This window comes from Aspergillus sydowii (genome assembly GCF_001890705.1).
Source record: "Aspergillus sydowii CBS 593.65 unplaced genomic scaffold ASPSYscaffold_2, whole genome shotgun sequence".
Lineage (NCBI taxonomy): Eukaryota > Fungi > Ascomycota > Eurotiomycetes > Eurotiales > Aspergillaceae > Aspergillus > Aspergillus sydowii.
Genome location: NW_024467860.1, coordinates 1,454,346 through 1,481,398, shown reverse-complemented (window position 1 = coordinate 1,481,398; position 27,053 = coordinate 1,454,346). Strand labels below are relative to the sequence as shown.

At 50.8% G+C, this 27,053-nt stretch overlaps 7 protein-coding genes across 7 annotated transcripts; 3 read left to right on the top strand and 4 right to left on the bottom strand.

The window, feature by feature from the left end:
• Positions 1–1,980: 1,980 nt before the first annotated feature.
• On the top strand, positions 1,981–8,362 carry ASPSYDRAFT_55148 (putative RNA-binding protein; the record flags this gene model as incomplete). The annotated part of the gene is made up of 7 exons (XM_040848988.1): positions 1,981–2,256; positions 2,584–3,014; positions 3,192–3,438; positions 3,504–4,446; positions 4,515–5,610; positions 6,753–7,116; positions 7,190–8,362. The coding sequence occupies 7 exons, from the start codon at positions 1,981–1,983 to the stop codon at positions 8,360–8,362; spliced, it is 4,530 nt and encodes a 1,509-aa protein (XP_040706040.1).
• Positions 8,363–8,647: 285 nt separating this feature from the next.
• Positions 8,648–10,623, bottom strand: ASPSYDRAFT_144752 (uncharacterized protein; the record flags this gene model as incomplete). The annotated part of the gene is made up of 10 exons (XM_040841463.1): positions 8,648–8,844; positions 8,947–9,109; positions 9,187–9,578; positions 9,648–9,745; positions 9,805–9,842; positions 9,899–9,980; positions 10,038–10,068; positions 10,126–10,387; positions 10,442–10,545; positions 10,593–10,623. The coding sequence occupies 10 exons, from the start codon at positions 10,621–10,623 to the stop codon at positions 8,648–8,650; spliced, it is 1,398 nt and encodes a 465-aa protein (XP_040706039.1).
• A 414-nt stretch (positions 10,624–11,037) lies between these two features.
• ASPSYDRAFT_40857 (plasma-membrane proton-efflux P-type ATPase) lies at positions 11,038–14,894 on the top strand. Its single transcript, XM_040846168.1, has 5 exons — positions 11,038–11,105; positions 11,167–11,962; positions 12,024–12,254; positions 12,308–14,405; positions 14,452–14,894. The coding sequence occupies exons 2-5, from the start codon at positions 11,537–11,539 to the stop codon at positions 14,550–14,552; spliced, it is 2,856 nt and encodes a 951-aa protein (XP_040706038.1). The 5' UTR covers positions 11,038–11,105; positions 11,167–11,536; the 3' UTR covers positions 14,553–14,894.
• Positions 14,895–15,216: 322 nt separating this feature from the next.
• Positions 15,217–19,470, bottom strand: ASPSYDRAFT_27880 (EF hand domain protein; the record flags this gene model as incomplete). Its single annotated transcript, XM_040844451.1, has 6 exons — positions 15,217–15,243; positions 15,301–18,611; positions 18,685–18,876; positions 18,966–19,089; positions 19,178–19,332; positions 19,458–19,470. The coding sequence occupies 6 exons, from the start codon at positions 19,468–19,470 to the stop codon at positions 15,217–15,219; spliced, it is 3,822 nt and encodes a 1,273-aa protein (XP_040706037.1).
• A 751-nt stretch (positions 19,471–20,221) lies between these two features.
• On the bottom strand, positions 20,222–22,027 carry ASPSYDRAFT_40855 (tubulin alpha chain). The gene is made up of 6 exons (XM_040846166.1): positions 21,971–22,027; positions 21,868–21,908; positions 21,726–21,752; positions 21,558–21,633; positions 20,532–21,486; positions 20,222–20,471 (listed from the first exon to the last, which is right to left on the bottom strand). Exons 1-6 carry the CDS (start codon positions 21,993–21,995, stop codon positions 20,246–20,248), a joined length of 1,350 nt encoding a protein of 449 aa, XP_040706036.1. The 5' UTR covers positions 21,996–22,027; the 3' UTR covers positions 20,222–20,245.
• Positions 22,028–22,836: 809 nt separating this feature from the next.
• On the top strand, positions 22,837–23,644 carry ASPSYDRAFT_145521 (uncharacterized protein; the record flags this gene model as incomplete). Its single annotated transcript, XM_040841529.1, has 2 exons — positions 22,837–23,121; positions 23,192–23,644. The coding sequence occupies 2 exons, from the start codon at positions 22,837–22,839 to the stop codon at positions 23,642–23,644; spliced, it is 738 nt and encodes a 245-aa protein (XP_040706035.1).
• A 394-nt stretch (positions 23,645–24,038) lies between these two features.
• On the bottom strand, positions 24,039–26,921 carry erdS (aspartyl-tRNA synthetase, cytoplasmic; the record flags this gene model as incomplete). The annotated part of the gene is made up of 1 exon (XM_040844450.1): positions 24,039–26,921. One exon carries the CDS (start codon positions 26,919–26,921, stop codon positions 24,039–24,041), a length of 2,883 nt encoding a protein of 960 aa, XP_040706034.1.
• Between the last annotated feature and the right edge of the window lie 132 nt (positions 26,922–27,053).

Sequence of the window (27,053 nt, the reverse complement as noted above, 5' to 3'; positions counted from 1 at the left end):
AAAAAGGAATGATGATTACGCATCGGAGATGTTTGTCGCGAACCTTTGGGTCGCGCGTGGCAATCCCTAAATGCTGACTTTGTGGTACGCCCAGTTGTTGAGGGCTTCGTTGGTTGGCTGCGATCCTCAGGAGTCAGCACAAGGCCCTCCGCACGCCCCTTTCAATTATCAAGCAGGTTATCTCTGTGCAAGGCGAGAATACTCGCATCTTTCTGACCCAGGCCCTCCATACGTCGTTACATTTGGTGGCTAGGACCTGATCCGCCGTCACATCTTTTTTTACATCGGTCCCCACCCGCTACTGCAGAAACACTTGCAGCGGCCACGCTCTCGACCAGCGCACCCAGCAAGAACTCCCCCTTTATTCCCAGAGGAGTACCACAAGTCTGACCACAACGATAATTAACGGCCAGCTGAGCATGGTAGGGCACCAGTCTCACGATTTTACAGGGCTCCTCGAACTTTCTCTTCCAGAAAAGAGACGATAAGGAGCTGGGAGATCTACTACCATAATCCCTGTCTAGACCTGGATACCTGAAGGAAGAGTCACCACTCTATCCCCAATAAAGTAATGCATTAGCACCGAAGCTCCTGGTCACCACTAGCAGCCCTTAGCCGAATCACGATCAACCCGCGAGGGAGATTCAGTTCTTGATCCATCGAAAACCCAATGATCGGCTGGAGGGTTGGCAAGGCAAGACAGCTCATCAGCCTGTGCTTTCGGGGAGCAGGCCCATCCAACAGACGGCGCGCTGCAGCGCACTGATCACGGTTTTCTTGCCTGCCATATATTCGTAAATGTATTGATAGGATTGTCTTTCCGCGACAGCTGCCAATTCAGAGACCATGGGGAAGACGGAGTAACCATGTTTCTCTGTTGCCATTTTTCTTTTTCTTTTTCTTTTTCGTTTTTTATTTCCGTTCTCGTGTTAAACCACACGAGATCATGCACGGGCAGGTAGTCTGGACTCTGGAGCATACGAGTTGAATGGTGAGAAGCAAAACTATTGGGATTAGGTACCTAGATACCAGTAGTTTTTCTGGATGATCTGACAGTGAGTTCATGATCAAAATTCGCAATGCATTAAAACAGATCAATAAGAAATAAATAAATAAAAGAACGAAAAGAAAAAAGAAGGAAAAGGTAAAGAGCTCTTACCCAGGAACAGAAATAGGGCTTTGACCAGGGTGCTGGAACTGGTCCCTAAGATTGAGTATAGTGAGGGCGAGCACTGCCTAAACGAGCGGGAATCGAGTCACTCTCAACTCCCCGCTCACTGTCCCAGCCGCCGCCCACTTCGTTCATTTTCCCCTCTCGCCCTTCTTTCTTTCTCTGCTTCTCCTTCCCTTCTTTTGAGCACATGCGACCTGTATAACAATCGTCTTTTATTCTACATTGTCGTATCCTCCATATACTTCCCTTGTATCTGTTCATTCGTTTACTGTTATCCTCTCCCGCGGCTCTCGACACGAGCGAGAGCGCGTCTCGGGACGAAGCCAACGCCGTGATTAAAACACCGTCCGCTGGCATCTCCGCAATTTGCAAGAACACTGGCAAAGTGCGTGAACAGCGCCTGGTTCCGCGTCCAGACAGTCCTTACTTGCGCGATTCAAACGAACATCGGCCGTCCAAGGTCTCCCTCCCGTCCCTGAAACTCAAACTATCGAGACGTTCATTGTGGGTGAGTCGCTGCTCTTTTCCGTGTTTCGCTTCGCCAAATCACCCCTCCGCCCCTCTTGAGCGTCAACTCCTTACATGAGTCGCTATCAGAGAGCACACCGCCAACATTTCACTTCTGTACTTTAATCCCGTGCCCCCGGTCTGCTCGCCGTCGTTGTCGCAGTCCAAACCCTCTCCTTTCCTTCGGATGCTTTCTCCGTTGTTTGTGAGGTATCATGACATAGCTGACCTCTGCCTCGCCTTGGCCCCTGAGTTTATTAGTCCTGTGATAACTCTCGTCCCCCGATTGCCCGCCCATAATGGCCTTCAAGAACGGACTAAGTGAACGTCTCGATGAGCTCCGATTTCCCTCTCCCCGCTCGCCCCCGTCAGAGACTCCTTTTCCTGGCTACTCTTCACTTTCACCGGGCCATTCAAGTTTCGTTTCAGCGTTCCCACGGCCTACAGGCGAAGTTCGTGCCAATCTTCAACGCCGCTTTACAACAGACGCAAGCAAGCTATCTTCTTGGAACTATGTGAACAATGTCGGGCCTGCTCCTCCTCAGATGCCCGATGCGCTAGATCTACTCTCATCGGTAAGCTCCGTACCCCAGATCTCCTATATGCTCCGTACTTCGCCCTGCAGGTTCACATGGCTATGTGACCTACCTCACGCTCGTGCTCGGCACCCACACATCTCATTGTTATGAATATTTTCCGCAATTGAATTGCATTCTCTATTGTCCTATTCATTCTATTCACCGCTTCCTATTGTCTTCAACCTACCCTTGGTGTTACCCTTCAATCACCCCTCTTTTCTCACTTAGATCATCAATTTTCCCTCACCTGCTCATCTTGCTCTAATTATTTGTCTTACAATTTTGAATACCTGACATTTGAATTGTCGCTCATTTGTTTCGCAGTTTGAAAAGAAACGCCAGCATATTGAATATATGCGAGAACAGAAACGAAGATTCGAAGAAGACATGAAGCTCCTTGACTTGCAACACGAGAGAGAGCAGTTGGAAATGAACCAGCTTGCCAAAGATCTTGCTAAAGCAGGGATCTCTGGACCTGTCAGCGAGCCTACGACTCCCCCTGAGTATCGCGAGAACGGCTTTCCAGGTGCCTTCTCCCGGCCTACTCGCTTTTCAACTTCCAGTGTTACCTCGTCTCCTGGGTTCTTCAACGCTTTTGCGTCTTCAGTTACCAGTCCTCCAAGTCAGATGAATCACGACTCAGCCCAGACCTCAACCAACCGCTTCGCTGTTCATTCAGTCCCCGGGTCTCGCAGGAACTCTGAGAAAGAAGACTTTGGAAACGAGTCTACGTCCCCATTTCGCCCTGGATCTTCGTAAGTAACCATCCCTGTTGCTGATGCTCTCTTCCGATTCTTTTTCGCCTCACTCCATGCCACAATAGCTCGAGCATGAGTCCAGTTGTTTCGCTTCATTCACTTGGAGCGTTTAAGTCCTCAAAAAACCTCTCATCAGGATCAATGGCATGTGTTACTGACTATTGTCCTTACTAGTATTCACCGCTATTCTATGCCCTCGTCGGGCTTTGGCTCTCAAATTCGTCCTGGCAACTCAGGATTCAACAATTCTTCTACCTTGGATAAATTCAACGCAACCAAGTACTTGCTCCACAACGACGACGATCGATCTACTTTAAAGGAAGAAGATAGGATTCCAACTCCAGACATCAAGAGCTATCTTCAGTTGACTGAAACGGACGACAAATTCCCAACCTTGTCTCGTAGCAACGGCTCAAGCCTGGTAGGTTACATGGTCTCTCTTACCATGGCTTCTTTATCCCTCAATCGCTAACCAAACGTTCTCAGCTCTCAGCAAATTCGGACGCCTTGGACCTAGCGAATTCTAAGACTCCCAACCCCGAGTCCTGGAATACTCACAATCGTCATCGTTCTTCGCACCAAAGCATGCCGCAAAACGCTCTTAACATGTTTCGTCTAGGCCATATTAGCGGCTCACCCGAAGAATCACACGTTGCTCAACCAAATGGCTCTAGACATGCGGCCAGGCACTCACTCGAAGCAAATGTGCTGTATGCAGCAGAGGGTAACCACGAGGCTACCACGCCCACCGCAACAAACCGTCCGGCTCCTTTGCAGTCCTCTTACTCAACTAATGATTTGCCTACTGTTAAGGACGATGGGTTCGACCCCGCAATTACTCCTCCAAAGACTCACGCAGAAAAATTCCACAAGCACAACGCGAGCCTTGGCCGAATCCCACCCAACACTGCGACCCCTCGTCAGAAGGACTCGCCGGAGCGTGAAGAGGTGAAGCCAAACCAGTCCAGGCAACAGCCAACCATGTTGCAACCGAACGCTACGCCGTTCGGGCCCCAACTAAGCGCCGCAACATCCAGCAACACGGCAGTGCCGCAGACTTCCTTAGCTGGTTTTCAGCCACCGTTTTACGGCTACGGGGTCCAGGCCTATATGGGGGCGCCTATGCAGGTCAATGGCCAATACAACCCGTCGCCTTCATTTGCGGGTGGTTATCCATCCTATGGGAACTACCGCCTTGGGGACAACTCGACCAAGCCTGTCGGATCTCGCAGAAATGCTGAAGGAGACTCCGCCCAACTTTCCCGCTTTACAAATTACCCTCTTGAACACTACCGCGGCGAAATATATGGTCTTTGCAAAGACCAGCACGGCTGCCGATACTTGCAGAGGAAGCTTGAGGAGCGCAACGCGGAACATGTCCAAATGATCTTTGACGAAACCCAGTTGCATGTCGTCGAACTTATGACCGGTTTGTCTTCCCTTAACGCATTCCAGATCGCATCTCCAGTTTAGCTAATTTCATTCTCACGAATCTAGATCCTTTCGGTAACTATCTATGCCAGAAACTTCTTGAATACTCCAACGATGAACAACGCACAGCTTTGATCAACAGCGCCGCGCACCAACTCGTCAAAATTGCGTTGAATCAGCATGGTACCAGGGCTCTTCAAAAGATGATTGAGTTCATCTCCACCCCTGAGCAGACGCAAACAGTCATCCACTCACTAAAGGATCATGTTGTGGAGCTGGTCCAGGACTTGAATGGTAACCATGTCATCCAAAAGTGCCTCAATCGTCTTTCTGCAGATGACTCGCAGTTCATCTACGATGCTGTCGGTGCCAACTGCGTGGTGGTTGGTACTCATCGACACGGCTGCTGCGTCCTTCAGCGCTGCATAGACCATGCATCTGGAGAACAAAGAGCCCGTTTAATCGCTCAGATAACCTCCAACGCGTTTGCGCTCGTTCAAGATCCGTTCGGCAATTACGTTGTACAGTATATCCTTGATTTGTCCGAAGCCCATTTCACAGAGCCTCTTTGCCAGGCATTCCGTGGAAATATTCCCGCTCTTTCAAAGCAAAAGTTTAGCTCGAACGTGATCGAGAAGTGCCTGCGCACTGCCGAGATGCCGGTGCGCCGCCTAATGATTGACGAAATGTTGTCGGGAGTTGAGCTGGAAAAAATGCTACGTGACTCGTTCGCAAACTACGTGGTGCAGACCGCCATGGACTTTGCCGACCAAGAAACTCGGTCCCGCATAGTTGAATCCGTGCGCCCTATCCTACCTTCCATCCGCCAAACGCCTCATGGACGCCGCATTGCCGGTAAAATGATGGCAGCTGAGACCTCTGGAAGAAGCAGCGCTGCAACGAGCGGCCAGGCCACGCCCAATGAAATGAACTCCGCACAGCTTCCAGGACCTTTGCAGACGCCTCAGAAGTCCTTCATGTACCAACATAACCCATTTCCTGTTTCTGCCGGAGGCGCACAATTTGGGAACCAGAGCTATGTTCCTGGGTCTGGCACTGGCTCCTCAAACACTCCGTCTGGAGCTAGTGAGAACTCCTCTGGTATTTATAGTGCTTCCTCCGTCCCCCAACAGAACGGCAATCTTGGAGCCCAGAATCAGGTGTATGCTTCATACTTCTGATCGACTGTCAACCGCCCAGGATTGATTAGTTCTTGCCTCTTGAACTGTACTCATACTGATTATGATGCTACGATCTTTGACGACTTAACGGCTACCCTTTGACACGCTGTCAACGCGAATGGGTAATGATACCATAGCAAGACCTATATCTTTAATGCAATCCGATTGCATTTTCTGGGCCATTTCTTGACGGATATGATGCAGCCACCCAGTGCCCGCATCATCGTACTCTGTCTTGTATTTTTTTTTTTTTTTCTTTCGAACGCTTGGGTTCTTTCGTTCACGTCTAACGCCGACCATAACGCTTGAATTGTTCTTCGCATCTTCCGTTTTCTGGTCTAGCTTGCTCTGCTAGAGAGGTGTCGTCTTTTGGCACTGCCTCATGAAAGCGACGTCTAGACATGCTGTTCTTTGCCCGAGATCTGGCCTTGTGATCTCTGTTGCTGTGCCCACGATCCAAGCCCCCAGTCTCTGAATCATCTTTTTCTATGCATATGGGGATGAACCGCATATCATTTTTGATACCATCTTTCCCGTTTTGAAACTTCAGAACATGCGGTAGAATAGATGTATCTATATCTACGGGCAGCCAAGATGTCTCGTATCTCTTTTTGATCTCTTTTGTCATGTATTTTCTCTATTTTCCATTTATGTACCATCTAGCCTTAGCGGTAGAATCGAATATGTTGCAACGTAAATTGCAGTGTTTTCAATTCGTAATGTAAGGACAGATTCAGAATATACAACCGACTACAGCTCACCGGAGCTTGGAGACGAACTTCGCCGTTATCTTGGCTTAGGTATCGTTATCACCACGTGACCTCATTTGTTTACTGGTTCGGCGCTTGGCTCCGATCAAACTCCTGGAAGGCTTCTCTAATTACTTAAGATAGCTTCACAGTCTTCGGCGGCAGGATCTGCGAATTTAATGCTAGTGTAAATTGCCTCACATGTTGCCGGTCGAGGTTTCCAGATCTCTAAGCCCGCAATGGCCTTGCCGGGAGGCTCAGTCGAGGCAGCTGGCAAGCCTACTTGCAGTAAGAACTCCAACCCCCGTGGTCTCGGAAACTTATCTTGGTCGCATCGTTGACAATAATCGATATGTTTAGCCCGGAGTATCTAGCCCATCTACTATCGTCGTCCACGGAATATCCGCAACTTGCAAGTCAACAATCGTCAGTAACGTCCTTGCCCGACTCGACGTGCCGCACGCCATCGTTCGGAGTCCCGAATGTATAACGGGGCGGCATTTATTGACAAAGATATTGTGGGCCATCCTGGAAGCTCTTGGACGGAAAGACGAATGGGAGCGATTCGGAAAAGGGAGATGCGAGCACGTCAGTTCCCTCACAGTTCTGCTGGGTGAATGCCTTGCTTCGAACCCTGGGCAGGCAATTGGGAAGTTCGTTTTGGTTTTAGATGGGATTGATAGACAGCGGGAGGCGCCGCCGACGCTATTATCTGCGCTTGCAAGGCTGGGTGAAATTGTAAGTGATGGAGCGGATTTGCGTCTTCCGATGATGGATGAGTAGTTCGGTACTGACTTGTAACTGCGGCCAGATTCCATCCCTCTCTGTCGTTTTGATTCTCAGTTCTACACCCCGTCCATTATTCCTGCAGGCCTCGGGTGTCCCGCACATCAGTTTCCCTTCGTATACCCGCAAGGAGTCGATTGCTATCATATTGGCTGCTGGCGCACCGGCTGTGCTTGGCCTACCTGCGGAAACGTCAGCGCAATTGTACCCTCACTTCGTCTCTGCCGTCTATGATTCTTTGGTCGGTCCAACTGCGAGCTCCATACCGGTGTTTAGGAATATATGCGAAAAGCTGTGGCCTCAGTTCGTTTCTCCGATTACCAAGGGTGAAGCTCCGCCTGGCGGAAACGAAGAGTGGGATTTCTCTCGGCTTCTCGTGAAAAGCCGTTCGCTGTTCAGACGGCAAGGCGAGGACGCTCTAGTCCACCGTATTGTCACGGAAGATGCACCAACTCCCGCCACAAATGGCTCACTCTCTAAGCCGTCATCGCTGCTATCCGCCGTCTCGGCACCTTCGCCTCTCCCTACCTTGCCCTACTTCGCTACTCTTGTCCTAACATCCGCATACCTAGCCTCTCATACTCCACAACGATTGGACACAATCTTTTTCTCCAAATTTTCCTCTTCGTCTTTGTCTGCGCGAAACAAACGTGCTCACCACAGACGCCGTCTAAAGGTCCTCTCACAGGCGCAGGCAGCAGAAGACCGAGAAGCCAGCCAAACGTCAACACCAAGCAGACGAGGCAAGGGCAAGAGAACAAAAACTCGCATCACCAAATCCATCCTCGAAAACGCTTTTGCTACCACCTCTGCAACGACCTCGGCCGCCGGTGGTGGCCCCGGTATTACTGGGCCATCAACCATTCTAACTGCCCGCCCATTTCCTCTCGAACGACTTCTCGCAATTTATCATGCCATTGACCCTAACCCACCCGCCAACCCGCTACGTGTCGCCGCGATTTCTGACGCGATCTACGCCGAACTCGCCACACTACGGCGCCTACGACTGGTCGTGCCCGCCGCAGGACGTGCCAGCGGTAGTCGCATGGGTCTAGGCTCAGCGGGGGTCAACAGTGGGAATACCACAGCCGACGTCGGCGAGAAGTGGTGCGTGAATGTTTCCGGCGACTGGATTGGAGAGATGGCCAAGGGAATTGGAGTTGAGGTTGGAGAATGGTTAGCCGGTGGGCTCGATTAAACGGTCTTTTCATAATTTATAATTTTTTTCCCTTCCTTTTCTGAAACTTTAAAACGATGTATCCATAGCATATCCGGCGTTAGTTAGAAGTTGGGAGAATATGACGAAGAATAAGAACACCTGCAAGGCCTGAATAAAAATAACAATGCCAATATCAAAAGTAATAAAGTAGTAGCAATAACAATAACGTATCTCATAAGCCATCATTCCAAACCTAGCCCAACTCAACCTAGACCAACTAAGTTACTCTTCCATTGCATTGTCTTCTCCCGTACCAATTCCATTTCACCAATTCCATTCATCGACTGTCGCTTCAGAGCAAACCAACAAACTAGGCGTCTGCGGTCCATGGGACGATGAGCTCCCAGACTCGAAACAGATAGATTTTATCGAATCCCGATACTGGTATCTCGTCAGTGGGGAAACGATCTGCTCCCCCGTACGTAGTGAAAAGAGTTGCACTTTGCGGTCGTCGGAGGATGCTATATCATACAACATTAGCCCTGGAGCACGTATTAAGTAGTACTGGGGCAAATAGAATGAGGGGGAAAACGGGAGAAAGGGGCCAGGGGTTTACAAACCACTAGCAAGAATCCCTAGCTCGGGGCTGAGGTCAAAGTCTGGAATGATTTCCGGCGAGTGGTTTGAGAAGTTGAGATAAGGTCGTGTGGAGGCGTGGTGTTTTGCGTTGGGATTTGGGTTTCGTTGGAGGTTATTGGGTGGGTAGCGGATGTCGTACATTTGGAGCTGGTTTGTTAGACGGAGGGGCTTATTGCATGGGCTGAAAGTTTGGCATATAGATGGATTGGTGGTTCGGTACTTACAGAGTTGATTCCGGCGACAACTATCCGATACGGGTCGAGTTTGCGGATCTTCGTGACCGCGTGAGGATGCTGGAGTCGGGCTGCACTTCCACCGGAGCGGATGTCATGGAGGAAGATAGTGGAGTCTTTGAGACCGGCTGCGATGACGTCGGACGACAGCCATTCTACGGCGGTGATCTGAGTGTGCGAGGAGTCAGGGCGGCGGCGTTTCGGATTTCCTATGGATTTGTCATTTGGGAAGGGCTTTTTAGAAAGCGCCCAGTAGCTTCCGAAGCCCTCTAGGGTGTAGAGGCCTTCTGACGTGCCGACTGCGAAGCGTGGCATGTCGCCTGTCGGGGATGGTGAGGAACACCATAGGGATGAGGTTGTGTGGATGCGTATCGGGTGAGAGACTATATAGCTTGGGTGTTAGTACGTTCAAATTTATCTTAATGTAATGGAGGGCAACTTTTTTCGCATACAGAATGGCGGCCATCGATAATCTCCGCCTTCGTCGGGGTCTGGGAGCATTCGTGGTGCGAGGAAGGAGTCTCCATCCGGACCGCTGTCCATCGTCGCTCTGGTCTCATTAGCCATGCTGAGCGGACTGATGGATACACGGGATAGACTAGTCCTCACAATAGGTATCCGGTGTGACTTAGCGAAAGTGATGAAAGCTGTGCGATTGTTAAGTTAGCTTCTGTAGCGAATGGAACATGTTGACCAGGCATACTCTGTACGGCTCTTTGAAAAGGAGCCGCTCCATAGTTCGATTGTATGTCCATTTTTCCTGATCACAATCAGGGAAACAAACACTGATGCAGAGCCGTGGTCAGTGTCTTGTCCTCGCAAAGTAGCAAGGCTCAACTTACGACACTGACGACTCGCCGCCGCGGTGTCCGCCTGCGAGGATTGTCAGCTTGCTTTTCAGAATGTTGTAACACAAGGCACAGAACTTACTGGCAATCAAAATTCCGGACCGCGGATTGCGCACAATATGCTTTATTGTATACTGATCTGGCCAAGGTTCGAACTGATGTAACTGTTTTCGTCGGAACTGGCTCGCGTACGCCAACCCTCGTTGTTCATGCTCGACAGAGCTGGTTGCGGGAAGCGCGCCTATCTCCCTCCGTGCCTGCATGAGGGGATGCTCCAGGCACGCTGCTTTCTTGATCTTTTCCTTCTCATACCTTTGAAGCAGACGGGCTTTTCGTTGCCGCTTCTATAAAAGTTTTAGCAGAAGAAACGGGTTTCACGGGATTGTTGATGCTACAACCTCCTGGTCAGCGCGCTTTCGCTTGACGGCATCTTTGGAATATTGAGACCCCGGTGCTGATTTGTGGTTTGCCTGAATTGCAAAGTACTTCTTCTTTTCAGGATCTATAAGCGGGTCAGTGAGATCCCTAGAACGACATCGCATTACATACCATAGTAAAACCCTGGAATTTCTCGGTTCATGATTGCCGAGACGTAGTGATCGTGACTTCAACCAAGGGCAGAATCAGGATGAAGATAACACTGAGCTTGCATGCGAGAACTGCTCGGTGTCAGGCCAGGCCAGTGGCTAGGGTTCCAGGCATACACACCAAATAGACGAGTCTCCGGTCGCCAGGCTACACAACATGTCTGCACCTATGGTGATACAGCCAAAAAGGATGCCCCAAGAACGCCCATGCCCTGGAGGACAGGTCCTAAATACTCTCAAGCAGTTTCGGAGAAGATGAAATGCTTGTTCTGTTTGGAAACTCTGCAGGTGCTTTTTCTTCCCGTGACGTCGATATCTGATTATGTCAGCTGTGATTGGATCATGATTGGCTCAACGTCCAAGCTGCCGTTTGGTGTGTTCACCTTAAGATCTCCATTGCTTCGGCATTTCCATCAAAACAATTCTACGTCCGTTAATTTACACTAATGGTGTGCATTTGTTTAACAAAATTTCTGTACTTTAACTATTCATTCTATCCAGAAAGCTGTTATATGCGGAGCTAACAACATCGACAGCCGGACTCAAAAATATATCTTGCATAGATACAGCTTGCCTATGGACATACCGATTTGTCTAGGTAGTCTCTGAAACGATACCAAAATGGACAGACGAATGGCGACAATTCCAATGGCAAATATGAAGGAACACGAGATCAAGGTTAGGAAGCTTCGATGGCCGTAATTCCGGTTGCTATGCCCTTCCCCCTTCGTTCTTTCTGACCACCAGCTCTTTCCATAATGGCTCTAGAGTTGTTGGTGCGCTTTGCTTGGCTATCGATTTCCGTGCAAACACCGGCTTCCATCTGCTGAAGGTTTCCACTTAGCCTCGACTGCAGCATTGATGCCGAATATATTGCCTACGACTGCATCTTTACCTTGACAGCCGATGGATGATTCCAGCGTCCCCCCAACAAATCCTTTCACGGGGCCCCAGCCTGCTGTTGTTCGACGCGATTATGTAGATACCACAGAAAAGAAGTCTGTCTCCATATCTCACGAGAAAGTTCCTTCCATGACCTACGTCGAACCTGATGGCGATGGAGAGGAGAATATTGATGATCTCATCGAGGAACTGGCGTCGCTGGATGGCGAATATACCGCCCGTACCCAAATACGGAAAAGTATCGAGTCGAAACATAGCTTTGTTGGGCAAGATCCCGAGTTTGACACTGACGTTACGACTGGCCTTACTACCCCTGACGCCCTAGCCCGCCGCAAAAAATATGGCCCTAACCAGCTGAAAGAGGAGAAGGAGAACCTTTATCTAAAGTTCATGTCCTTCTTTGTCGGACCTGTTCAATTCGTGATGGAAGTCAGTGATGGAGACCATTCCACCCAATATTTAACAATGGCATCCAGCTAATAGGCGATAGGGTGCTGCAATCCTTGCTCTTGGTCTGAGAGATTGGGTAGATTTTGGCGTGATCTGTGCTCTTCTTCTTCTCAACGCAACTGTCGGCTTTGCTCAGGAATATCAGGCGGGGTCGATTGTGGAGGAGCTGAAAAAGTCGTTGGCCCTCAAGGCTGTCGTAGTTCGTGATGGCAAAATGGCCGAGATCGATGCAGTCGAAGTCGTACCGGGCGATATACTAAAGGTCGATGAGGTAGTTTCCCATCCTATGTTTGTACTAAGACGGCAAAAGCTTACGTTTGGCAGGGTACGATTGTGCCCGCTGACGGCCGTGTCAAGACGAACTGCTTATTACAAGTCGACCAATCCTCTGTCACCGGTGAATCGTTAGCTGTTAACAAATGCAAGGATGAGGTTTGTTACGCCTCATCGGTGGTTAAGCGCGGCGGCGCATATCTCGTCGTTACGGCTACTGGAGATGATACTTTTATGGGCAAAACAGCCGCGTTGGTCAATTCTGCGTCATCGAGTGCTGGCCATTTCACGGAGGTTCTCAACCGCATCGGGGCGACACTGCTCGTTTTGGTTGTACTCACCTTAATCGTTGTTTGGGTGTCGTCTTTCTACCGTTCGAATAATATTGTCACCATCCTTGAATTCACACTGGCCATCACTATCATCGGAGTCCCAGTTGGCCTCCCCGCTGTTGTTACCACAACCATGGCTGTGGGTGCTGCTTATTTGGCTCGGAGGCAGGCGATTGTACAGAGACTTTCCGCCATAGAGTCTCTTGCAGGGGTAGAGATACTCTGTTCTGACAAAACCGGAACGCTGACCAAGAACAAGCTCACGCTTTCAGACCCATACACGGTTACTGGCGTAGACCCTAACGATCTTATGTTGACAGCGTGTCTAGCTGCTTCGCGAAAGTTGAAGGGCATGGATGCTATCGATAGAGCTTTCATCAAGGCGCTTTCTAATTATCCACGTGCTAAGGAAGCCCTGATGCAGTATAAAACTCGAGAGTTCCATCCATTTGACCCGGTCTCCAAAAAGGTTACCGCGGTAGTGTTGTCTCCCGCTGGTGAAGAGATCATCTGCGTCAAGGGGGCGCCTTTGTGGGTTCTGAAGATGGTTTCAGAGAACCAGCAGATCCCAGACAGCATCGAAAAGGAATACACTAATAAGATGAACGAGTTTGCAGAACGTGGTTTTCGTTCCCTTGGAGTCGCCCGGAAATCTGTGAATCGGACATGGGAGATCCTCGGGATAGTGCCATGCTCGGACCCTCCTCGGGACGACACTGCAACGACTATAAATGAGGCGAAAACCCTTGGCTTATCTATCAAAATGCTCACTGGGGATGCCGTTGGGATTGCCCGCGAGACATCTCGTGAACTAGGGCTAGGGACCAATGTTTACAACGCGGAGGGGCTGGGCCTTGGAGGTGGCGGTACCATGCCTGGGTCTGAGGTTTACGATTTTGTTGAAGCCGCAGACGGTTTTGCAGAAGTGTGGCCTCAACATAAATATAATGTTGTAGACATACTTCAGCAACGCGGATACCTAGTGGCCATGACTGGAGATGGTGTCAATGATGCACCTTCACTCAAGAAAGCTGATACTGGGATCGCCGTAGAAGGTGCCTCGGACGCTGCCCGGTCAGCAGCCGATATTGTTTTCCTTGCCCCGGGTTTATCGGCAATCATTGACGCTCTAAAAACTTCCCGTCAGATATTCCATCGTATGCATGCATATGTGATATATCGTATTGCACTATCCCTGCATCTCGAGATATTCTTTGGCCTCTGGATTGCGACGATGAATGAATGCCTGAACCTACAGCTGGTGGTCTTTATTGCAATCTTCGCCGACATCGCAACCCTTGCAATAGCTTATGACAATGCTCCTTACTCCCAGTCTCCCGTGAAATGGAATCTTCCAAAACTCTGGGGCCTTTCCGTCATACTAGGAATTATCCTCGCCCTTGGAACATGGATCGCGCTTACCACTATGATGAATGCTGGCGAGCATGCGGGGATCGTACAGAACTTTGGGAAACGCGACGAGGTCCTCTTCCTTGAGATATCCTTGACGGAGAATTGGTTGATCTTTATCACGAGAGCTGATGGCCCGTTTTGGTCTTCTTTGCCTTCATGGCAGCTCGCAGCGGCCATTTTTGTTGTCGATCTAGTTGCAAGCTTCTTTTGCTACTATGGCTGGTTCGTTGGCGGACAGACTTCGCCCATCGCTATTGTCCGTATCTGGGTATTTTCATTCGGCGTATTCTGCGTTATGGGAGGAGTTTATTTTCTGTTACAGCGTTCCCAAACCTTTGACGATATCATGCACGGCAGAATTCCGAGAAGACAAAGGGCTCCTCAGCGAACCCTGGATGACTTTGGTAAGCTATCCTCATGCTGTAACTTATACGTGCTAAACATGACCAGTAGTCGCTTTGCAACGGGTCTCAGTACAGCACGAAAAAAGCTCGAGAAACCCCGAGGGCGGGAGCGGCTGGGACGAGAACAATGGTCGGAGGGTCTCATGAATAAGTATCTTGTTATCAGCAGTGTTGGGAGCAGGCGAATGTGATGTATGGCATATTCTGTATTGTTAAGTATTTTGGTCTTCGAGAACTCCGTGAAGGCCTGGCGGTAAGACTTAACATCTGCGTGAATGGGTTATTGAAATATCGAATATCCGGATTATGAAGCACTGATCAGTAAACGCCGAACACAAGCTCCCCAACTCTACTCAGGTTTTTTCGTACACCCTCAACAACACCTCACTACCGTTCGTTGCCCTTTTACCATGTATCAACAGGACAGGCGGAAAATATAGTTGGAAATTAGTCTGATTATAATAGCCACCGGGCACTCCGGCGTTCTCGCGGTCTCGTAGCCCGATCCTAGATTACATCTGATAGCCATACAGGTAGGAAGTTAATAGGGAGTATCGGCCGACACTGATCGGCAGACGCGACAAGGGGGGCAATGGATATACATGACAGCAGCAGGCAGACACGTGAAATTGGGAAGAGTTGGATACAGAAAGATACAGTAGAAGCGTTAGTGTAAGCGCAAGGCTAAAGATATAAATAAGACAAAAAAGGGATAATACAATGAGGGAGCTTAGACTATGTGCATAGGTGGTGATCATTGGAAGAATACTCTTTCAAGATAGGCATAGGGGACATTGATAGTAATAAGGAATCACGCTTTCGTGAGGTGGTCGATTGCCTGATAAATAGGGATTAGTGTTTAAGTCAAATCGACTATATGGGTAGGATAACATACCATGTCAATATTGTAGTCGAACTTTTCTAGGGCGGCTAGGGAGGCGTCTCGGGGGAAGCCCATACCAGTAAGGCGCTGGAGGTTCGGGTCATCCTGCGTGTCATTTTGAAGGGCCCAGCCGGGTTGTTTCGACTCCGTGGGTGCGCCTGAAGGAGCTCCGTTGATTGCCTCTGCGCCTGGAGACTTGACATTATCCAGAGGAGCGAAGAGTGCTTCCCAGTCGTGTTCCTCTGGCTTATTGCTGGGATTCGCTGGTCCAGATGACGAGGGTGCGTGGGCGCTCTGGTCGAAACTAAGGAAATCAGAGCTTGTATTTCCAGGGGCGCTGGTTTGGGTGGCAGTCCTCTGCTGCTGTGACGCCGCGGAATCAAACGAGAAATCAAAATCCATGTTGTTCTGTCGGTCCTCGGATCGTGAGAGATTGTCATCGTCGTCGTCGTCGTCTGCCTCCTTCGCGGGTGCGAGGTTTAATCCCGAAAAAGCGGCTTCAAAATCAGGGGCCTTGCTTCCGCCGGGAGTTTGAGCAGGTGGGGACGTTTTGGTGGTGTCTTGCTGAGCCTCCCCGCCGACGATGGGGGCACCGGTTGTAGTTTCAACGGAATGAGGAGCATCTGGAGCGGCAGTTGGGTCAGACCTGGTAGGGAGCAAACCATTGAACTCCGGGGGCATGTTTCCTGGAGCGTGCTTTTCAGCACCTTCATCATATTTGGGTGGGCTAGGTTGTGATTCTGCCGCAGGTGGAGACAGGGTTGGGCTATTGGAAGACCCTGGAGCTGGGAATGCAGCAAGTTGCGATGGCTCGATATCGTCTGATTTCGAAGCTGCATGGCTCTGGGGCAAAACAGGAGTAAAATTATCGTCAAAACCTAATTGTGTTTCACTGTCCGTGCTGTCGTCATCGTCGTCATCGTCAATCTCGCGGATTGGCGGGAATTCGGACTCTGGTGCACCGTTGGGCTTCGTCGCTTCAGACGCATTAGGACCCTTCAACGCGGCAAAAGCCTCTTCGAAATCATTTTCCTTCTGAGATTTGGATCGCTGATGAGCAGGTCCACCAAACAATTCATCAAAGCTCGGGTCTTTTCCCTCAGCTGGCTTTTCCTCATTACCTAGTGATGCAGACGACTGTGCGGGTTCTTCGAACGCACCGGGGATGGGTGGAAATCGCTCCTTCGAATCCTCTGTCTCGTCAAACGGGGAAGTAGAAGCAGCACGGGCTTCACTGCCACCAGCCCGGGAGGGAGTGCCAACACTGGATGCATCTTGAGCACCAAATCTACTACCTGGAGGAGAAACTTTGGTAGAAGTGGTTTCAGAGAGTGTTCCGGTTAAAGGAAGGGCATTCGGCGTCATCTGACGAGAGAGGGCGGGAGGGGGTGGTTCCGAGCCAAATGCACCAGCGGACGAAGGCGGGGGGGAAACTGACGGAGTTGGGACTCCAGAGCCAACCGGGGACGCTACTGAGTTCGCTTGAGAGCCTGCACGAAAGGATGTCGGCGGAGGAGGAGTGACAGCTGTGGCTGTGGCAGCGCCAAAAGAAGGACCAAACAGACTATCGAAGGCACGTTGTTGATCGTTTGAGATCTGGGGCGATGCGACGTTCTCACTCGAGCCGGTCGTCGTGCGTTTAAAGAAGGGATTGGTATTCTGACTAGCTGTTGACGCAGCAGGGCTTGTCACAGCGGGAGGATTGCTAGCGGGCGACGCAACCTCTTCAGACTTTGCCGGGATATCCATGGTCGTATTCTCCTTGGACGAATCATTGATTTCTTCTTGGATCTTATCCCGTTCTCCTTCTACAGTTGCCAGTTGCTTTTTGTTGATTGCGGCAAGCCCCTTCTGTTGGCGTGCCTCGGATCGAGCTTTCTCTAGCGCCGGCTTCAACTGGGCGACTGCTGCATTGGCTTCACGGATTTTCTCCTTCAGGCTTGCATTTTCTTGTTGATCAGCTGCAAGAGCAGCAGACACCTGGTTGTACTGGTTTTGAAGATCTTGTCTATTCCCATCAATTAAAGCGTACTCCTGTTGTAGCTTAGTTGTTTCGGCCTTCGAAGTTTTCAGCTGCTCCTCCAACGCCTTGAAATTCTTCACTTCCTGCTCGTACATTGATCTGGCTTGCGCAAGGCGAGATTCAAAGTCACGCTTTTGCTGGGAAGATTGAGAAAGTTCCTGTTCGGTACCGCTCCGCTTCGTTTGAACATTTTGCATCTCATTTGCGAGGGACCCAATCTGATTAGATAGGTTGGCAAGTTCCGTAGTCTCTTGAGTTAACTTGTTGGATTCTTCAGGATCATTGTCTCCGAGAAGGTCGTCAGACGGCTGAGGCGGAGAACGAGCGGTTGACGGCCCAGAGGAGGCACCAGTCGCCTGCGGTTGCAGGCTTTGACCGAAAGTTGACGTGGGGACGAAAGGCTTAAACGTTGTTGCGCTGCCCGGTGGGGATGACTGGGGTCCTGGCGAGCTCGGCCCCGCAAATGGAGAATTTGAGTTGCCCGTCGACTGTGGCATCTGGGCAGGAGCAGGAGCAGTAATAGGGGCCGCAGGAGCAGTTGCGAATGGATCAAGACCAAAGAGATCATCCGCAGCAGTTTGGATTGGAGCAGGGGGTTGGGCTGGGGCAGGGACTGGCACTGCCTGCGCAGAACCTGGTCGGCGCATACTTGGAGGAACCAAGGCCGGTGGTAGATGCTGCGGAATGGGGCCTTTGCCAGTATATTGCAGGCGAATCAGATACATGGCGACGGCAAATTCGTCCCTCGTCAATTGGCCGTCAGCATCAATATCCGCAAGATCCCAAATTTGCGCGAGGGTCTCCTCAGGTAACTGTGCTTTCGTAAAGAAGGAGACTGCTTGGTCGCCACTAATTAGACCAGACTTTGCCGTATCCACAGTGTTGAAATAGTTGTCAAACTGGAGCTTCTCTGCTGGCGAGACAAGCCACTCGCCGCCCGTTGATTGTGCAGAAAGAGGGGAGCCGAATTGCTGCCTATTGATAGGACTTTGGGTCCGCTGAGGTCCGGTGAACTGCTTGGGAATTGCAGGCACAGGTGGGACATCGAGTCCCGGTCTCGAGCCACTGAAGGACGGCCGGCTGGCGCCTCGTCGAGCAGCTGCGTCATATAAGCCGGGAGGTAGGACTTGGGGGATCCCTCTCATGGCGCCGGATTTGAACGAAGTCAACAAGTGCATGGCAATAATAAACTCCGTCGTATCAAGTACACCACGTTGCTTGGTGTCCGCCAAATTCCATATCCGGCCAAGAATCTCATTCGGAAGCCTCGCACGTTCAAAGATCTGTTTCGCGGTTTCACCTAATAGGACGAAATTGTAAGTCGAATAAACGCGGGATGGGATGGATATATGAGCATTCAATAAGATTCTTACCAGTGATAGTTCCGCTTCTACCAACATCCGATTTCTCAAACAAGGAAACAAACTTGTTGACATCCTCAGGGTTTAGAGGAGGAACTCGAATCGGTGGTCCACCAGAGGCTGGTTGAGGACTGCCTGCGCTCTCTCGCGGAGAAGGTACGGAAGTGTTGACCGCAATCCCGTCAAACTTGGGTAATGGGCCAGCTGTAATTGGTCAACATCATGACGCAGTCAAGCAGACGCCCCGAAAAGGCGCCCACGGGAAAGCCCTCCACAATCCCAAGGTCACTTACGTTGTAAAGCCAACTCATCTGTGGGTGCGCGACCAGCTTGGGCGTGCCCGATCAATCGCAACACGATACCAAACCCAGAGGGGGTCAAAAGACCCCTGTTCTCCTTGTCCGCGATTTGCCATATCTGTCGAGGGCGGAACAAAAGCGCAATTAGATCGACACCTCACATTTGGAAGTTGAACCTCCCTGGGGAAGCTGGAATATCGACATACCAATCCGAGGGTTTCCGGGGCGAGCTTGGTCTTCTCGAAGAATGGAACAGCGATCTCGCCTGTGATAACGCCCAGATTTGTCGTGTCGGCGGCTTGAAAAAGTTGATAAAAGACTCGCTTCTCTTCAGGAGTCAAATTCAAATTCGGTTGGCGCGCTATTAAAAGTGTGAGAATCCGTCAGTTCCGCTGATAATCTGGTCGCTATCAGGCAGCGCCAATCGTCTCCTGAGAGCTCAAGAGCTCCCCGCCATTGATTCGAGTTGTAGCTGGAAAGGCTTACCATTGTCAGCCATGGTAGCTCATAGAGAGCAGGATCCTCCTAGAAGTCCAGAGTTTTGCAACTTAGAGTCGGGTTGTCTACAGGGGTTTCCAAGACACCACGAGTATAGATAGGTGGACCAAGGCGGCAACCGTCTCGGGGTTCGGGCGGCACGGGGTGTCGTGGTAGAAAAGAAAAGGGCAAAAGTCTAGCCGGTTCAGCGAGGGAAAGCTCACCAAAGGGGGTGGGGTGGTTGTAAAAAAGCTCCCGGCTGGGGGTAGAGAGAGGAAGAAGGATTATAATTAGAACGATGCTCTTGGTTGGCTTTGGAGTGAGCAGGCGCTCTGGGGGTGAAGTGACGAAGGTCGAGGGGGGTCTGCCGGCTGCGCTGGCTGGGCGGTCAGTGTTGGTTAACTCCTGGGCCGTCTCCTGCTCTACCTCCTGTCCAAACAAACTCGTAATCATAAGCGTTGCACTATTAACTATTTTTAACTGGCAATCTACTATCATTAATATTCTTCATCTCGCTCAGGTCGATAATCCTTTTGGCTACCATTGGCCAATACAGACTTATGTTGCTGGTGTATGTACCGTGACTTCATTTCTACCTCTACGGAGTACTTTGATGAATCAGTCAGAAGTAAACCAACGAGAGGTAAATTTTCACTGCTGCGGGGATATTAAAAATATATCAGACAGAAAAGCCATAAGTAGCCTGTACTAAGCCAATTTCTCCTATTTGCATGCAGCCAGAGTATCGCCTGGGCTAACGCCTGGCTCCCAATAGAATTATTACAGCAGAATTACACTTAGTACTCAGCTTCCTCAACCTCGTCCTCCAGGGATTCGCTGGCAACCTCCTCGTAGTCGCGCTCCAGGGCGGCCAAGTCCTCACGAGCCTCAGAGAATTCACCTTCCTCCATACCCTCACCAACGTACCAGTGGACGAAAGCGCGCTTGGAGTACATGAGGTCGAACTTGTGGTCGAGAGCGGACCAGGCCTCGGAGATAGCGGTGGTGTTGGACAGCATGCAACTATTCATTATTAGCTTCTAATCCCTTCTCGGATTCTCAAGGGCATAGATGAAAACATACACAGCACGGTTGACCTTGGCGAGGTCTCCGTTGGGGACCTGCTGGGGAGGCTGGTAGCAGATACCGATCTTGAAGCCAGTGGGGCACCAGTCAACGAACTGGATGGTGCGCTTGGTCTTGAGGGTGGCGACAGCAGCGTGAGTGTCCTTGGGAACGACATCACCACGGTACAGAAGGCAGGTGGCCATGTACTTGCCGTTGCGGGGGTCACACTTGACCATCTGGTTGTTAGGCTCGAAGCACGACATGGTGATGTCCTGAACCGAGTTGGCTTCGTGAGAGGCCTTTTCGGCGGAGATGACAGGAGAGTAAGCAACCAGAGGGAAGTGAATACGGGGGTAGGGGACCAGGTTGGTCTGAAATTCGTTGAGATCAACGTTCAGGGAGCCATCGAAACGCAGGGAAGCGGTGATGGAAGAGACAACCTGGGCGATCAGGCGGTTGAGGTTCTCGTAGCTGGGGCGCTCAATGCCGAGGTTGCGGCGGCAGATATCGTAGATAGCCTCATTGTCGACCATGAAGCTACAGTCGGAGTGCTCAAGAGTAGTGTGAGTGGTGAGGATAGAGTTGTAGGGCTCGACGACGGAGGTAGCGTTCTGGGGGGCGGGGTAAACACAGAACTCGAGCTTGGACTTCTTGCCGTAGTCGACAGAGAGACGCTCCATCAACAGAGCACCGAAACCGGAACCGGTACCACCACCGAAGGAGTGGAAGACGAGGAAGCCCTGGAGACCAGAGCAAGAGTCTGCCATGCGGCGAACCTTGTCCAGAACCTGGTCGATCATCTCCTTACCAACGGTGTAGTGACCACGGGCATAGTTGTTTGAGGCATCCTCCTTGCCGGTGATCAAGTTCTCAGGGTGGAAAAGGCTGCGGTAGGTGCCAGTGCGGACCTCGTCGACAACATTGGGCTCGAGATCGGCGTAAATGCTACGGGGAACGTATTTTCCTTGGCCTGAAATACAAGACGCGTGTCAAAAGAGCACGATCGTAGATGAAATCGCGTGGTGTTTATTGGAAGCGTACCAGTTTCGGAGAAGAAAGTGCTGAAGCCGTGGTCAGGGTCTTCCTGCTTGCGCTCTTCGGTCAAGTATCCATCAGGCTAATCAGTCGGTCAGTTAGCTGCACAGTGCCAAAATAGAAAAAGGGCAGAGCGAGGCATTGATCGATATCTCGAGCCTCGGTTTCACGTACCTGAATGCCGTGCTCGAGGCAGTAAAGCTAGAAAAAAAAACAACACCAGTCAGCACACAACGTGTTTACTTTTTCTTCACGACCTCGATGGCCACCATATTTCTTCCTCCTCCGATAAAAACAATTCAAAGGCGAAATTTACCTCCCAGCACGAGTTGGCGATCTGGCAACCGGCCTGGCCGACTGAAGAGCAGAGAAAACGTTAGCAGAGCAAACAAGCGAGGGGCACGGGTCACAAAACGCACCGTTCAAACTAATAACTTCTCTCATCTTGTCGAGGTGGGTTGGGGGAAGGTTAGAGGCGAAGGGATATGAAAAGGGTAGAGATTGGAGAACGAGAAGAAGAGCAGAAAACTAGGCCCAGCGGACGATCTGGAGTTCTGGACGGCTGCTTCAGGGGTAAGTTTGGGTAAATAGACGGGAACCACAAAATGAGAGGGAAGAGATACGGGGGGAACAACAGAGGGGGGGGCAACCGAAAGAAAACGCTGGGAACCGGTGGGAGCGCCGGGGACTCACTATTGGCAACGGCGGGATTTAGCTGCAAAAGCAATTGCCCAAGATTCCGGTCAATCGGACGATTCGATTTGCTGGGAAACGATTTTTTCTGTTGTCTTTTCGTCTCTGCGCTGTCACTTCACCACTTTCGCTGTGCTTGCGCTGGTTGTTGATCCATCCCTTTTGGGTCGCGTTGCCATTCGCCCGCTACGATTGGCTGATGAGGGACCCGCGTAGCTCCTGGCGGTGAGAGATGAGTCAGCATTATGGTCACGTGTATTGGATGCATGGCGGCATGGCGGCATGGCATCCATGAGGCCGGAGGCTGTTTATTCCAGCCGTTGAAACTCTGGCGACACATTTCCAATTGTGTTGGACATTGCATGGCCTTTTTGGGGCGACTGGCCTTCAATGCTCGCCTGTATCAAGCTGAATCTTATGAATCCATTTATCCCTCTGCCATGACGTTGATCGATAGCTATCTGTTTATAACTTAAGGAGCTCCATAGCTCATAACTACCTGCTTTCTCCGAGCTCTATCTCAATGAGGCATTGAGCCAATCGATCCTTCTCTCAACCGCGGCAGCAAGCCATGTAACTGCCTTGCAAGATGATGCTCCTTCTATACATCTATATCGCATACCTCCTTTCCGTTGCCAGCGCCAACGTGGAGAAGACCATCTTCATCGCTCCCTCCGCAGTCACCCTCCCCGCCAAGGACCCGGCCTTCGATGACTTAGGCCTCGAGCGCCTCTCTCCTTCAAATGGCATGCTGCGGACACACCTCAATGCCTCATTCCCAACAGATTCTGAGAACCAGGGCACTGACTCATGGTATTTCCTCGAAAACCTCAACCCAGGACAGCGGTATGAGGTGCGCATTTGTTGGTTGGCTACTGTACGTCCCTTCCTTTCTTCATCGCCTAACTTTGGTATCTTTTGACTCAGAACTAATTATTCTATTCCAGCAACCAACCGCATTCACATTATCCACGTACACCCTTCCCGAAATCCTAGAGGATCGTGCCCTCCTTTCCGCTATAAGCCTCTACTCCTCCTCGCAACTTGCAACATCCCCACCGCAAGCCGCAACAACGCCTAGACGCCTGGGCGGCCGTTCTGGTGTTGCGGATTCGGAACCAGGTGCGGACTCGGTGCTGTTTCTCCGGATTTCTGCTGCGGCGGATTATTTCTCGCTTGAACAGTCATTAATGGAGGACGTGCCGCCGGTGCTGGCAGATGTCATACTCGACCCTTTCTTAGGAAATGTGTTTCCGAAAAGTCTCGTGCCGACAGCATGCTGGATAAGCGTAGTTGCATGTCTGGCCATTGTTGTAGCGAGATGGATTTCCAGGGAGTTTACGAGAGTGGTAAACTCGACGGACATCCGTGACCATCAGGATGTTAAGAAGGGTCAGTAGGATGATGACGACTGTCAGAAGGCTTCTCGAAACATACAATGAGACCATGAATGCAAACAACCATTTTCTATAGTGTGATGATTTAATACAATATAAACAAGATCATTATTTCATTTTCGAACATGAAAGCGCAAAGCATCTATATAGGTCAAACATCATATAAGGTGTATTATTTATTCGTCACAGCATAGACATTGAGAGGAGGTGGTTAATATATCATCCAACTTGGAACAACAACGACTAACAAATGGGGAATTAGATTAGAGGACCGCAAATAAACCAAAGGCATCCAAAACCGCTCTATATCAATACCACCTAAGCCAGAAAAGGGTATAAAAAAAACCCGGGCACAAAATAAACCAGAGCCAACATGGTACTATGTTGAGGCAGATGATTAATCCTCGAAAAAGTGTAGAACGGCTCGGATACCTCTTTGGCCGAGACCATGAGGAGGATATGCAATGTAAAGCGGTTCGTCCACGGCGCCAAGTTTGGCTCGGAACTCGCTCTTCCGGACAAGGTGGAATTGCTTTGCGAGGGCGTCGTAGGTATGTTGCAGCATCTTCATCTTTGCCCCATGCATGTTGTGGCCTGGGGTAAGGGTTGTGGTTGCGCCAGCGCCGAAGGTGAGTTTCTTAACGCCGCTGCGGCCGGCTGTTTGGATAGCATGGGTGATAAGGGACTCGATAACGCCGTTCGGAGAGCCTGGGAAGTCAAAGGTGTACTTCACCTGCATCCCGTAGGTAGGCGAGATCAGAACCAGGGCGACAAAAGCACAGATTGTTCCTTCTTTGTCAACCGCATAGAAGTACCAACGGTGCTCATGGTCGCGCCATGGATGGATCTCCGAAAGATGCACTTGCGTACCCTTGCGGTTCCCCTTCCAATCTTGAATCCGTTTATCAATCGCCTCACGAACGCTATCGGGCACCATTTCGCCCTGGTTCTGAGTTACGATCTTGATCCCCTCGTTCTCGGTGCGTCGAATCTTTCGGGCAAGCTCTCCGTCCATAGCAGCCTGGTTGCGAGAGGGCTCCACTACTTCTTCAGCAATGCAGGACAAGCTGCGCCAGCCGAGTTTCTCTCCGAGAACAGCCTCGACATCCGGAGAGCAAAGAAGCCAAATTGGCTTATACTTCGTTTCACGGCGTAGCCATTGCAGAAACTGGCTAATGATCCGATTATATTGTCTGGCGTCGCACAAGGGGTTACCCGGGATCACGACGTAATTGTTGCTGCTGACTACATATGAGACTGCAGCGCCAGTGGCCATGTCACGCCAAATTTTAAAGCGTTCATCGCCCCAAGACGTCGAAGTAGCATCGCCGTAATTGGCGATTAAATGCTCCATCGGCTGTAGGTCCCTTTCACTCGACGCTATCGCGCCTCTCTTCTCCTTAACCCAAGGCGGGTCGATAGTCGACGACTCTGGGTGTCGCAGCTGGAGGACGGGGGGTTTAGCGGGGAAGCTCTTAGGGTCACGGTGGAAGAGGGATGCAAGACGGATATTGCCCAACTTGAGAATGAGCATCAGCATCCGTTCCAGACCAATTCCGGCGCCTGCGTGTGGCGGTGCACCCCAGCGGAAACCCTCCATGTATTCCTCCATAGAGTCTGGGTTGATGCCCACTCGACGCATGTTTTCTTCCAGCATGTGAGGGTCGTGAATACGTTGGCCACCAGATACGATTTCTTGACCGCGAATGAACATATCAAACGAGTTCGTGTACCGGTGATCATTTGGATCGGGCATCGCATAGAACGGACGGGCATCGACAGGGAACTTATCAAGGACATAGTAGTCAGTCTTGTACTTCTCCTTGACTAGTTCACCGAGACGTATTTCGTCTCGGGTGCCGAGGTCTTGGTCTTCGGGCAGCGGGTTGCCTTCATCATCCCGCCATCCTGAGTCGTTGAGCATCTTGATGCCATCGGCAAATTTAATGACCGGGGTCTCCTCGAGCCAAACAAGGTCTTCGGAGGGAAATTGATGCTTGATGATCTCGATCTCTCGGCGGAAACGCCCATAGATGCCTTCCAGGATTTTCTTGATTACTCCATCTAACACTTCCAGCATCTCGTGGTAGTGCTCTTCAATCGCCATCTCAATATCCAAGCCTGTGTACTCTGTCAAATGACGATGAGTGTTGGAGTTCTCCGCACGAAAAACCGCTCCGATCTCATACACACGACCGAAATCTGCTGCAATTGCCATTTGTTTGGCAAGCTGGGGGCTCTGTGCCAGGAAAGCATCGCGCCCAAAATAGTTAACTTCGAAAACGCTAGCGCCAGATTCCGTTGCGGATCCTTGTAGCTTCGGTGTGTGAATCTCTATGAAACTTCGCTCATCCAGAGCCGTCCGGAAGAGGTTTCCAACAGCAGACTGTACTCGGAAAATAGACTGAGAAGTGGGTGTTCGTAAATCAAGCAACCGGTTTGTCAGGCGGGTGCGGTCCGAGATATGGCTACGGCGGCCTTCGACCAAGTCTTCCTCCGGAGTGCGTATCTCTGCCTCATAGATACTAAAAGGAACAGGGTCATCACGACGCACGACAAGATGAACCTCGTCAATTGAAACCTCAACGTCATGAACCGTACACCCCAAGACGGGAACGTCAGGAGCTTGGATGGTGCCGCGAACCCGGACTATGGACCCGGTCCTTAAGTGCTCAGCCCATTGGACCATAGCAATGGACTTCACACCTGGTGTCTCGTGAAGGACGCCCTGAAAGGTCGACAGCTGCTGTCGGAATATCAAGAAAACCAGCTTTGCACTCATTCGGCGGATGATGTGCAGTCTAGCTGTAAAAAATACCTGTTGTCCAACCATGTCTGCAGAGATGTTGTCAAAATCGAGGCGCTCTTCTCGTTCTCGGGAGGCCGATTGCAGCAGGGGCAAGTCGCCATACCGACCCCTCATCTCAGGGGTCTCCTCACGAATCGCTTTGCTTATCTCTTCCTTGTGGCGACGCTCAGACTCGGATGAGCCTATATCCTCACTCATCCGAGAGCGTTGCTCGCTCTTCCTCTGGCGGCGTGCGAGACGCTTCTGCTGGTTCTTGCTCATTGCGCCGGCTGCAGTGGGCAAGGAATCGTCCGAGACCTCATCGGAAGAGGAAGCATAGTCCCGGTCACGAAGGAAACTGCTAAGGATGTTACGACGAGGGGAGGCGGTCCGAGAATTGGACGAGCCGGAGCCCTTGGAGCCGGGTAGCGAGGGGAGGGAGGCATCTTCAAGTTTCGGCTTGATTTTGGACAATGCCCGCTTGATGGACATCTTGGCGGCTTAAGGATTATGGGCTGGGATCAAGCATGGGAGTGTGATGGGAAGGAGGAAGCAGAAAGAGGCAGAAGAATAATAAAAGAGGGGCTGGCCGGCCGGTTCTAGGATTGGAAGGACTCGATTAGT